General features: G+C 37.1%; 5 protein-coding genes across 5 annotated transcripts in view; 3 read left to right on the forward strand and 2 right to left on the reverse strand.

The window, feature by feature from the left end:
* CBG21882 overlaps window positions 1-1143 on the reverse strand; it is a gene marked incomplete at both ends in the record, with an annotated part of 15080 nt that extends 13937 nt beyond the window's left edge. Inside the window, one exon of the mRNA XM_002649004.1 lies at window positions 906-1143. Within this exon, the coding sequence (XP_002649050.1) occupies window positions 906-1143 (238 nt within the window). The remainder of the gene's footprint in view (window positions 1-905) is intronic.
* A 756-nt stretch (window positions 1144-1899) lies between these two features.
* Window positions 1900-4138, forward strand: Cbr-rnp-8.1 (the record flags this gene model as incomplete). Its single annotated transcript, XM_045243049.1, has 6 exons — window positions 1900-2060; window positions 2108-2560; window positions 2760-2828; window positions 2877-3229; window positions 3273-3853; window positions 3902-4138. 6 exons carry the CDS (start codon window positions 1900-1902, stop codon window positions 4136-4138), a joined length of 1854 nt encoding a protein of 617 aa, XP_045097413.1.
* Window positions 4139-6215: 2077 nt separating this feature from the next.
* On the forward strand, window positions 6216-7530 carry CBG21880 (the record flags this gene model as incomplete). Its single annotated transcript, XM_002649002.2, has 3 exons — window positions 6216-6591; window positions 6771-6961; window positions 7045-7530. The coding sequence occupies 3 exons, from the start codon at window positions 6216-6218 to the stop codon at window positions 7528-7530; spliced, it is 1053 nt and encodes a 350-aa protein (XP_002649048.2).
* A 685-nt stretch (window positions 7531-8215) lies between these two features.
* CBG21879 lies at window positions 8216-9340 on the reverse strand (the record flags this gene model as incomplete). Its single annotated transcript, XM_002649001.1, has 3 exons — window positions 8216-8701; window positions 8742-8942; window positions 9131-9340. The coding sequence occupies 3 exons, from the start codon at window positions 9338-9340 to the stop codon at window positions 8216-8218; spliced, it is 897 nt and encodes a 298-aa protein (XP_002649047.1).
* A 1221-nt stretch (window positions 9341-10561) lies between these two features.
* The window catches only part of CBG21878, a gene marked incomplete at both ends in the record, with an annotated part of 4628 nt that continues 2542 nt past the window's right edge, over window positions 10562-12647 (forward strand). The window contains 3 exons of the mRNA XM_045243050.1: window positions 10562-10922; window positions 10971-11161; window positions 11202-11648. Coding sequence (XP_045097412.1) covers window positions 10562-10922; window positions 10971-11161; window positions 11202-11648 — 999 coding nt within the window. The remainder of the gene's footprint in view (window positions 10923-10970; window positions 11162-11201; window positions 11649-12647) is intronic.

Consider the following 12647-nt stretch of genomic DNA (forward strand, 5'->3'; position numbering starts at 1 on the left):
TTTCGCAATAATATTTGAAGAACAGCTAAATTTTAACACATTTTAATGCAATAAAAATTTTTGGTCGGAGTCCCCCTTTAATAAGTTTTTTCAAAGAAAAGTACAAAAACGCATGGTTAGTTTCGGAGAAAATGATACATGACGAACGAAAAAGAGTGAGTAGCTCGATTTTTTTCAGAAATAACTTTAAAATTTCTGAAAATTATATTTTCAAAACCATTCATTTCTTCTCAACAGTTTCAAAGTTTCAGAAAACTCCCGGAAGTCTTAGGTTGATAAGCTTTCTGCTTCTGAAAGTGACTTAACGGTCCATTTTTTTGTTGAAGAGATGTATTCAGTGTCTATTTGATCGTAATTTTTTTTTAATTTTTATCTCACTTCCTGTTGGAGGACATTCTCCATTCTTTTTACGGAATATCAAATAGCATCCCCATTTTCACGGGAAATTGAGGTTTCGGGACATCCAGAGTAAGCTCTTCTTTGACAATCAACTGACCCTTCCCCAAGTCGATGTAATTCACACACTTCTCGTTTCCGCTTTTGGAGTCTTTTTGAGAATACGGTAATTAGTCGACGGATGTCCTCAAATTGTATTTCAAATCCAGAAATTTCGAGAAGCTTCCAGAAGAGTTTTGGCACAAAATTGGGTAAACATTCTTGAAATATTCGGTTAGTTTTTGAGACATTTTGAAATTTTCGGTGGTTTTCCGAATAGTTTTTCTGGAACTCTCAAATTCCGAATTTTCAAGTTTCGAAGATTCAAAAATTCAAAATTTTTCAGGTTATTGTTTTCTTTTAAATTTTTTACTGTGAAATATAGGCAGTTTTATCTGAAATTCTACTGAATCCGATGATTCTGACATTCAGAAATTCCAAAAAATTAAAATTCACAAAATACTATTCACCAGAAGAGGTTCCATTGCTTGTGGAGAGAAGAGAGCAACCATACGTCCCGACGATGTAGAAGGTTGTGACTGTAGAAGATGTGGCATCGGGTTTCGGCTTCGATCCTTTGACATCAGAAGTCGGCATCATTGAGTACAGTGTTGGAGATCCTTTGGTAGAAGACTCAGAAGTCTCAGATGTCTCCTCATACTGGCGATTCTTCTTCCTTTTATAGCATCTCCTCTGCAACCTCCTCATCGACCAAGGATGGTTCACCCCTCTGCTCCTATCAATAGAAACCCGGTCATCGTCTCCTGGCTAACTCCGAATGCTGATGCTACGAAGATCATAACTCAGAGTCCTAAATCTCGACCCGAAAACAGTATCAACAAAATTTTCTGTGCGAAAATTCTAATTTTCAAGTGATTTTTGCTGGCAAAAAAAAAGAAGTTTTATGGCCTTGTTTCTAGCTGAAAATGCTCTGAAATCGCTCAGAAAACTTTAAAAATGTATTTTTTTTATTTTTCAATGGCGTATTATGCAAACTTGTTATTGGCGTATCACCACGAAACTTAGAGGTACTGTAGATTTTTTGCGCGCGTAAAATTAAATTTCGAATTGTTTCGGTGGATTCCTCATCATTTTGGGTCATTTGAACATTTTTCGGCCGCTTTTCTCCGGTTTTTCTCGATTTTTAATGATTTTCTGTTGTTTGCACTGAATTTCTAAGCGAACAGCACGTATCCAATGCGTTTTCCTGTCGAAAATGGGGTATTTTTCAGCAAAATATCAGTGTTATTCGATTTGCGTCATTTTTTCACGATTTTTCGGATTTTCCAACGAATTTTGGCGATTTTTAATGCGCTTTTGTTTAAATAGGACATGTTCAGTGCGCTATCCGCGCGGAAAATCGCTAGAAATTCTTCGATTTTCGTCATTTTTTCCTCAATTTCTCTCAGTTTTTTTTCTCGATTTTCTTCGATTTTCCTCCTCAAATTCCTAAATTCTTCAGGTATGAATGGTCAAACAGAGCGTTGCGACCGTACTGCCTACGTATCGGGTCTGCAGTCGACGGTCTCCGACATTGAGCTCTTTGAAGTGTTCAATCGTGTCGCCCATGTCGAGAAGGTCATCGTGAGAAGTGGAACCATTAGACATGCACTTGTCGTCTTCAAGTACGTGGCCTTTTTTGACTTCTGGACCTAAAAATCACATTTTTCAGAACTGTAGAAGGCCTGTATGAAGTCCTCAACAACTTCCAAGGAACCAGCCTCCACGGTCGACAACTTCACATCCGTCCGCTCCGAGAAAGTTCTCACAGTGGGAACGGCGGCGGTGGCCGAGTCCAGAAGCCCTACCGCCCGTCCGCAGCCCAGAATTCCACGTGTACATATCGCCAGCACCCAGCGAGCTATCAGCCAAATCCCCGTGGCTTCAGGAATTCGTCGGGAAGCACGTCTTCATTCAACGGAGGAGGAGGAGCGAATGGAAGACGTCGGAATCAGGGATACGTCCAGAACGGGCGTGGAGGATTCCAGAACGAGACGTATTCTGGAGCGATGAGCACACTTTTCAACGCGTATCCACAGTATGGGGGATTTCATCAACCGGCGGCTCATCACCATCAGACGCAACATGATTTTCACTTTGAGAATCATGCCGAGGGGGCGAAAAGGTGCGATTTTGGCTTGGAATAGGTCGTAATTAGAGTTAGAAAGCCCAGAAATCGTCCTAATTGCATGAAAATTGACCAAAATTCATTAAAAATCAGCTATCAACATGAAAAATCGGCCAAAACCCATGAAAAATGAGCCAAGATTTAGCAAAAATGGGCTCAAAATTCAGAAAATCGTCCAATATTCAATATTTTCCAGATTCGACAACCTGGCCAACCTGATCCGCGCCACAACCCCAACCGATCCGTTTGGCGCTAAATTTTTAAAGTACTGCTTTGCCTAATAAATGATTGAATCTTGACCCGATTTCTTTAGGAGCACGGAAAAGAGCCAAGCCACGTCGCCAACCGGTTCAAGATCCCGCGCATCGTCGGCAAAGGAGCACAAGCAGGCACCGCCGGCATGGAAGATGGAGTTGCGTCTGGCGGATTCGCAGAATATCCCACCACCACCAACGACGACGCCGAAGGCTCTCTCCATGACACAGCACGAGTTTTTGGCTCAAATTGCGAGACAGGCGGCTCAGGAGCAACAGGAGGATGTGGTGCTTGTTGGAGGAGAGGAGGGAAAGAAGAAGCAACGTCCGATTCTCTCGGTGATCAATCCGTCGTTGTTCTATGAGCAATATCCACGTACATCGTCGCCAGTCGTGTTCGCGCCCAATTCGAGTAGGTTTTCATTATTTTAGTTTTTTAATATCCCATTTTCCAGTCCCCAATACGGACAAGAATCCATCACCACACGATCCAGCTGTGGTTGCCTACAGTCGTCTCCGCATCCCACCTCAATCTGCTTTCGATCATCTCTCTCCAATCGATACCAACAATTGCTCATTCATAACGAAGCATCTGGGTCCAAACGATCATCAAAAGCGAGATTTTACGAATGAGGAGCTCTCCGATATGATTGTTTCCACTGGAAATCTTCGTATGAACCCGATGATTCAGGACGCCGCCGCTTCCGAAGCTTCGCCCCCAATCCACGACGAGACTCCAGCTCCATGGTCTCCGTTGAAACGTGTTCGTGCTGAAAGTGGTTCTCTGTCGGCTGCTCCACTGGCGTCTCCGCAATTCTCGCCAATAAAACCGAAATGCGAAGAATTCGACACTGCTGACGATGACGTGTTCGGAGGATCCGGTATGGATCCACAAAAGTCGGAGAATGTTGAAAAGATGGATGTGAAGCAGCAGCAGAAGATGTCCGACTTTGAGGACATCAATAACAGCCGTCTGCCGTCGAATTCGCATTCCGCAGCTCCGAGTTCAGATCAGAAGAGTTTTGTGTTTCCGCCGGTAAGAGTTGATTGGGTCTAAAACGAAGGAAATTCTTTAGCTTTCCAGGAATACCCAATGTGCCGTCACTCGTCAGTCCCATCGATTGCTCATCTCGTCGGCGATCTCTCGGATTTCTGTCCACCGTCTCCGCACTTGACCGAAAAGCTGGCTATCGAAGAAGATGTTGAGAATCCAGAAGACGTCGACAAGACTTCAGATGACAAATCATCATCTTCTAAGGCTGACGACGTCGCTGTCGTTCCTGGAGCCACTGGGATTCAGAAGTCCGACGTCATTGTCTAATAATCTGTGTCATATATTTATATTCTCAATTTTTCAAATTTTTTGCCACGTTGAGCACTTTCTTCCCGCCCCCAACCCCCTCTACACAGCATCTCTCCTGTCAAATATGTTTTATTGAATTCTTGCATTGTGTAAGTGTCCGTTTTTTTATCCCACGTTATCCTCATCTGTTTTGTGTGTCCTTTCCTGTTTTATTCGACTCCGCCCACTTTTGTGGCTCCGCCCCAGCACCCCAAAATCATTGTTTTATTGGTTTCCCCTAGACGATTTTTTAATTGTTTTTTAAAATACACTGTGCGAGTGAGCAAGAAATCCGGTGTGTGTGTGAAATGAAAAGTTGATATTCTAGTATTGATTTTTTGCAAAATTTTCTGAAAAAATGTCTAGCGCCGGACTTCAACCCGAATCCACGCAGTCTGAGGAGAACTAGGAGCCGAGAACGGGTATTTTAGCGGTGGAGCGTGTTTGAAACCTATGCTCTCTTGGTGAATAGAAAGTGAATAGAAAAACGCGCTCCATTGTCGAATTTCAGAATTTCGATGAATTTGACAAAAATCAAAACTTCCAATTTTTTTTTGCATTTTTAGCAAATAAAGCCGAGGAAGAGCAAACGCGCTCTACTGAGAAGCGGCTCGAATCCGAAAAATTCAAATTTTGAATTGAAAAAAACGCAAAAGTCGCTAGAAAAATAGCCAAAAAACCATGTTTTGAACTGCCGTGTTGTGCATTTTCCATTAGAGCGAGCATTGAATTTTGCATTGAATTTCGAAAAACCGCGCTTTCCGTGCTCCACTGAACAAAAGCCTCAAATTCTCGATTTCGCAAAAAAATTTTCATGTTCTTCAATGTTAGCAGCCTCAAAACATTCAAATTCTTAGGATTCTTAGGAATTAGGGGAAAAAAGCATACAAAAGTTAGTCAAACGCACCGTGAATTTTTTAGGACGGTGAATTTTCTAAAGAAAATGCGCTCTAACGCGAATACTGTAGTTAAGCGCGCTGAGTATCGACGCGCATGCTGAAAAATGAATTAATGAGTCGCTACACAGCGAATTTTGCGACCTAAAGAAAAAAAGGCGCGAAAAAAAATTTTAAAATACGTTCCGGAAAAAAACCGTGCAAACGTTGTAAAAGGAAATGAAATTTTTTTGTAATTCCGAAATCACTCAAAATTCCAATGAAAAATCCAGCTCTATGAGGATGAAAAAAGTATGGTGTTGAAAAAAATGAATAATAAACTCCACAAAGCGTATACGAAAAATTCAAATTCAAAAGAGCCAATTTCACAGAATCCATTGCTTTTGGCGTTTTTTTGAGAATACAGTAGAATGTAAATAGCTGAAGAGGGAGGTTAATGAGGGTACTTAGTCGACAGGTGTAAATATAATTTTCTTTACGTTCTAGGAATTTCGAAAAGCTTTGAGAAGAATTTTGGCACAAAATTGGCTAAGCATTCTTGAAGTATTCGGTTAGTTGTTGAGACATTTGGAAATGTTCAGCGGTTTTCAGAATAGTTTTTCTGTGAGAATTTTTTAGAGAATTATTGTCTATTCAATAAAACGTGGGCGCGCCGCAGGTTGCAAAGTAACACGCCCCTTTTTGAAACGCGTGAGAAGAGGGAAAAGGGAACGCGTTCCAAAAAGGGGCGTGTGTGTTAATTTTGTTAAAAAATGCAACCTTTTTTCTTTTTTTAATTCAAAAAAAAGTTTCCAATTTTTCATTGGATATTTTTCAACAGTGGTAGGCGGGCCGGGCCGGGCCGGGCCGAGAAAAGGCCTTTTGCAACTATGGTTTTTTTGTATTGTTTCCGTTCATTTTCCATATCGAACATTTTCATTTTCTTTGATTTTTTGTGAAAAATAAAAAGAAAATAAGATTACAAATGAAATTTTTGTCTGAAATTTTTAATTTTCGATTTTCAATTTTATACATCAACATATTTTTAGCTCCCTATACTAATTAAATTTCTCTCCGTCACAACATATTTTTTCTATTTTCCCCTTTAAATAATTGAATCAACATCTCCATTTTTTTCTCCCCCACATTTTTCTCATTTATCAAATTTTCGACCTCTCCCTATGACTCAAAACTTCTCATTTTCGGAATACTATAAAAGTTCTTATCTTATCAATTGTGATAAAAAATCGAATGAAAATTGTTTTTCCTCAAAACATGGATTTCAATTTTCCGCCAGGCTTATTTCAACAATTTCGCTGCCTATCCAACTTTTTGCATTTTTTTGTATCCTCAAAAAAACGCCGAAAAATATGAACTCGGTGAAAATGAGTCTTTTGAATTTGAATTTTTGGTATTTATTGACTGGAATACTGTATGCATTTTTGTCGACACCATACTTTTTCTATCCGCATTTAGCTGGATTTTATATTGGATTTTTGAGTGATTTTGAAGTTTCAAATGCCGTTCAAAGCTTTATAGGATGTCCAGTTAGTTTTGGTGTGTTGAAAAAAAACCAAAAAAAAGTGACGTATCGTAAAACCTGTATTAGAAGGGCCCCTTTAATAGAAGGGCCCTCCGAGAGAGGCTTGGAAAAATAGAAGAGTTGGCCCTTGTAATACAGGTTTTACGGTATCCCAAAAATTCAATTTTTTAAATCAAAAAATCTAAATTTTCAGCAATGATCATCTCGATAATGTCGCTATTTGAAAACCGGAGCAGTTTGATTATCAACAATATTTTTAGTATCAAAAAAGCTAGAACCAGAATTTTATGGATTTCTGGCAATTTTCTGGCGTGTATGGGACTGGTTACACCGATTTATTTAAATTTACCGGATCAGGAAATAGGCAAAAAAGATTTGTTGAAGGTGAGTTTTTGGAAATTCTAAAAGTCTGAAATTCTGAAGTTTTGAAAACCAGAAATTCAAAATTTCGAAATCCTAATTTCCAGGAGCTCCCCTGCCCTCCAGTCTCCTTCTTCACCGAGTCCATCCTCATATTCGCCTTTTCTGGTTTCTGGGAAACTTATTCAACTACAGTAATTATTCTAGTCAATACCATTCTTCTTTTCCAAACCCTTTTCTTCTCCACCTGCTGTCTCTACTATCTTCTTTACGCCAAATCCAACCACGTGTCTTCTGAAACTCGACGTCTTCAGATTCGCTCATTTTTTGCTACCGTACTCCAAACTACAATTCCTATAATGTGTCTTTTGATTCCTACTATCATATTTATGTTGAAAAATGATAATGAGCAATTTAGTCAGACTAAGAATAATTTAACATTTTTACCGGCAATTTTACACAAGGGAATTGGAAGTTTATGTATTATTTTGGTCCATTATCCTTATCGAAAATTTTTATTTTCTCTGATTTATTGTGAGAGAAACAAGAAAACGATTGTCAAGGTTTCACATTGTTCTGCGCAACATTTTTGAATAAAACTTTCAAAGTTTTCTTTTGAAACATAAAAATGTCTATTCTCTTTCCTCTACGCTCCAAGAGAATATGTTTTTCTGTTTCATCACTTCGAAAGAGGGTTTTGTCATTACAAGTTCATTATACATAGGTTTTACGTTCAATTAATAAGGTCGTATGATGGTGATATTACATGACAGCGCTATGCTTTGAGTTCAACAAATGACCACCGAGTGTCGAAAACGGGAATATGGAACTCCGTTTTCACGCCCGGCGGTCGTGATCGTTGCGAGACCACAAGCCGCCGAAAGTCTATGCGCCTTTAACTCTCGCGCGCCTCTTTCTCCGTTCTTCAACGAAAAACATAATAATCATAAAATAGACACGATTTCCTACAATTCTGTCTAAAAATCACTTACCTAGCGTTTCTAGGAACCGAGATAGAGCCGCTTCAAGCTTAGGAGGCTAGAGACGCAGACGACGAGACACGCTGCGTCTCTAACCTCGGAAACTTCAAATGACCGTATCTCGAGTTCTAGATGAGCTAGAAAGTTGGTTTTTGGACAGAATCGTAGGGCTTAAAATAAATTATCAGAAATAAATTTTTTTCCAAACTTCTGAGACTTCAAAAAATTCAGAATTGCAGATAAAAGTTCAAATTGTCCGAAGAAAGTTAAACAATTTATTTCAAAATAACACCTAAAATTACAATCTCCTCTCCCCGGAAACAATGAAAACTCGAACCTCCTCAGACTTTCTCTTTGCCAAAAAAATTGATTTCAAAAAATTCCGATATGGTTTTTGAACCAATAAAATCGATAAACTAGTCATACCATTATGTAAAATGATAGATAAACCCATTAAATTATTATTCAACTGATCATAATCATTTTTTCTCTGTCGATCCAAGAATATCAATGTTGGGATGTAATCAAATAAAATTGGAATGAGACTTTGAAAGATAATTGCAACAAATGATTGAATTTGGAGTTTTCTAGTTTGAGCAGAGACTTGGGAACTTTTGAAAATGAATAAATAATAAATACAACAAATTGAGAAAAATAGAATTTGAGCCATTAAGTTAAAATAAATAAAGAGAAGAGCTACAGTAAGATAGGATTCCCAAAAATCTTGATAAGCCATAATCAGCATAGATTCGGTAAAAAATTCCTTTGCCGGGCAGGGAAGATTCTGGAAAAGTTTAGTTTTTCAGATTTTCATAAGTTCTCACCTTCAAAATCTCCAATTTCGTAGTCTCCTGGTCCGGTAAATGCAAAAATACCGGGCTCAAAAGTGCCATACTCCCGAAAAAATTGGTAAAAATCCACAAATTTCTTGTTGAAGTCTTAGAAACCGCCCATCGATTTTGAGTAATTAAACTGCTTCGATTCTCGAATAAAATGGTAATCGAAGTCAGGATTCCTAGAATTTTCTAGAATTACAGTACCCCTTACTTTTAAAAAATTTACCAAAAGTGACCGCTAATCCCAAATAGAATTGAAAAATAACGCTTGTTTTTTCAGCCAAGCCAATACAAAATCCAGAAAAATAGGGGAAAAAATTGAATGGGGTCACAAAGAATCCCAAAATAATTCCAGAAAAAATGGACCATAAATTCACTTTTAAAAGACTCGATTTCACATTTTTCATCGTTTCTGGAGTCTTTTTTAAAATACAAAAAGTGCATAAAATTTGAATTGGAAGAGATAAAAATTCGATAATTCTGGAATAAAGGACTAATCCTTCTTTAGAAGCCAAAAATCTGGAGTCTGGAATACAAACTTCTGGATAAATAGTTTCGTAGTAGATTTTCAGAGAATCGGAAGACATTTTTTTGAAATTTATGAAAAAATTCGAATGATCTCAAAAATAATGAATTTTGATAAGTTGGTCAAGTGAAACGAAGCATGTAACAGGCTGAAATTTTACGAATTTTTCAATTTTTTGAGCTTTTTTCAGGTTTTGGTTCTCACAGGGAAGTACATGGACACAAAAAATACACAATAGAGTACGTAGACAAGTTTTTATCCGGTTCAATAGGTTTCCAGTTCAAAACATTGAAGAGGAAAATCAAAAAGTCAAAGAATTAGAACATTTCGAGTATCTGTGATTTTTCAAAAAATCGGAGATTCTCAAAACTCAAAATTGACTCAAATTGAGAATTTTAAAATTTTGAGCGGGACCACAGAATGTTACTAGGTTACACAAAATGACTCATGGAAAGGGGACATTCTCTCTATCTATCATGGTCTGGTCCCCATTCTTCCTAGGGGCAGGTCTGTTCTCAAATACATCTGATGACATGACCGTAAGTCTTTAATTATACAATATACGAAATTTTTTACAATTCTGTCTGAAAATCTTGTTTCTAACGCTTCTAGGAGACGAGATAGAGCCGCTTCAAGTTTAGGAGGCTGAAGACGCAGACGACGAGACACGCTGCGTCTCTAACCTCGGAAACTTCAAACAGCCGTATCTCGCGTTCTAGATGAGCTAGAAAGTTGGTTTTTAAACAGAATCGCACGGTTTGAAATGGATTTTCTGATTATAAATTTTAAAAACGGAAGAAAGTACAATACCGATCAATAAGACTCTAGATTACTGTATTTCTATAATTTTTCAGTGACGGAGAAGAAATAATTCTTAATGGTGGCTACATTGTTCAACGAATGGACGGTGTGAAGGCAACGATTTAGTCGCCAACTGTCTTTTTTAAAAATAATTTCATTAAAATTATTGTTCTGAAATTTTTTTTAACTTTGAGTTTTAAAAAATTCCGATTCTCCATCACAGTTTTTCGAAATTCATCGAATTTCGGATTTTTGACCTTCAAAACTATCGAATCGGAAAAAAAGCCAACTTGTCTACGTACATTTTTTGTGTTTTGTAGTCTATTGTGCTTCCCTGTGAAAACCAAAATGTTGTCTGAAAAGTTCAAAATTCGTAATTTTTCAGTATGTTACATGCTTCGCTTCACTTGACCAGCTTATCAAAACATCATTTTTTCAGAGCACATTTTTCAAAAAATTTTGTCAAAATTTCCCAAAAAAAATGTCTTCCGATTCTCTGAAAATCTACTACGAAACTATTTATCCAGAAGTTTGTATTCCAGATTCTAGATTTTTAGCTTCTAAAGAAGGATTAGTCATTTATTCCAGAATTATCGTATTTTTATCTCTTCCAATTCAAATTTTATGCACTTTTTGTATTTTAAAAAAGACTCCAGAAACGATGAAAAATGTGAAATCGAGTCTTTTAAAAGTGAATTTATGGTCCATTTTTTCTGGAATTATTTTGGGATTTTTTGTGATCCCACTCAATTTTTTCCCACATTTATGTGGTGTTTTCATTGGATTGGCTGCAAATTCAAATCCTATTTTTCAATTTAATTTGTTCATGACGATCCTATTTGGTACGAATACTTCTGAAATTGGATTACTGTAGTTTTAACAAATTCCAGGAGTCCTAATCTCCATAAACATTTTATTCGAAAATCGAAGCAGCCTAATTGCTCAAAATCGGTTTGCAATTTCTAGGACTTCAACAAGAAATTTTTGGGTTTTTATCAATTTTTTTGGGAATTTGGCACTTTTGACTCCGGTATTTCTGAATTTACCGGACCAGGAGACTACGAAATTGGAGATTTTGAAGGTGAGAACTTATGAAAATCTGAAAAACTAAAATTTTCCAGAATCTTCCCTGCCCGGCAAAGGAATTTTTTACCGAATCTATGCTGATTATGGCTTATCAAGATTTTTGGGAATCCTATCTTACTGTAGCTCTTCTCTTTATTTATTTTAACTTAATGGCTCAAATTCTATTTTTCTCAATTTGTTGTATTTATTATTTATTCATTTTCAAAAGTTCCCAAGTCTCTGCTCAAACTAGAAAACTCCAAATTCAATCATTTGTTGCAATTATCTTTCAAAGTCTCATTCCAATTTTATTTGATTACATCCCAACATTGATATTCTTGGATCGACAGAGAAAAAATGATTATGATCAGTTGAATAATAATTTAATGGGTTTATCTATCATTTTACATAATGGTATGACTAGTTTATCGATTTTATTGGTTCAAAAACCATATCGGAATTTTTTGAAATCTATTTTTTTGTCAAAGAAAAAGTCGGAGGAAGTTCGAGTTTTTAATGTTTCCGGGGAGAGGAGATTGTAATTTTAGGTGTTATTTTGGAATAAATTGTTTAACTTTCTTCGGACAATTTGAACTTTTATCTGCAATTCTGAATTTTTTGAAGTCTCAGAAGTTTGGACAAAACTTATTTCTGATAATTTATTTTAAACCCTACGATTCTGTCCAAAAACCAACTTTCTAGCTCATCTAGAACTGGAGATGCGGTCATTTGAAGTTTCCGAGGTTAGAGACGCAGCGTGTCTCGTCGTCTGCGTCTCTAGCCTCCTAAACTTGAAGCGGCTCTATCTCGGTTCCTAGAAACGCTAGGTAAGTGATTTTTAGACCGAATTGTAGAAAATTTGGTCTATTTTATGATTAGAAATTATTATTTTTCAAAAGAAAACTTTGAAAGTTTTATTCAAAAATGTTGCGCAGAACACTGTGAAACCTTGACAATCGTTTTCTTGTTTCTCTCACAATAAATCAGAGAAAATAAAAATTTTCGATAAGGATAATGGACCAAAATAATACATAAACTTCCAATTCCCTTGTGTAAAATTGCCGGTAAAAATGTTAAATTATTCTTAGTCTGACTATACTGCTCATTCTAATTTTTAACATAAATATGATAGTTGGAATTAAAAGACATAGAATAGGAATTAGGTTTTGGAGTACGGTAGCAAAAAATGAGCGAATCTGAAGACGTCGAGTTTCAGAAGACACGTGGTTGGATTTGGCGTAAAGAAGATAGTAGAGACAGCAGGTGGAGAAGAAGAGGGTTTGGAAAAGAAGAATGGTATTGATTAGAATGATTATTGTAGTTGAATAAGTTTCCCAGAAACCAGAAAAAGCGAATATGAGGATAGGCTCGGTGAAGAAGGAGATTGAAGGGCAATGGAGTTCCTGGAAATCGGATGGTTTACATTTTTCAAGAATTTTGAATACCGTAAAACCTCTAATAGAACGACACCCGGATCGTCCACTTTGAGCCTATATATCTCA

This window comes from Caenorhabditis briggsae (genome assembly GCF_000004555.2).
Source record: "Caenorhabditis briggsae complete genome, chrII, whole genome shotgun sequence".
In the NCBI taxonomy this organism is placed as follows: Eukaryota; Metazoa; Nematoda; class Chromadorea; order Rhabditida; family Rhabditidae; genus Caenorhabditis; species Caenorhabditis briggsae.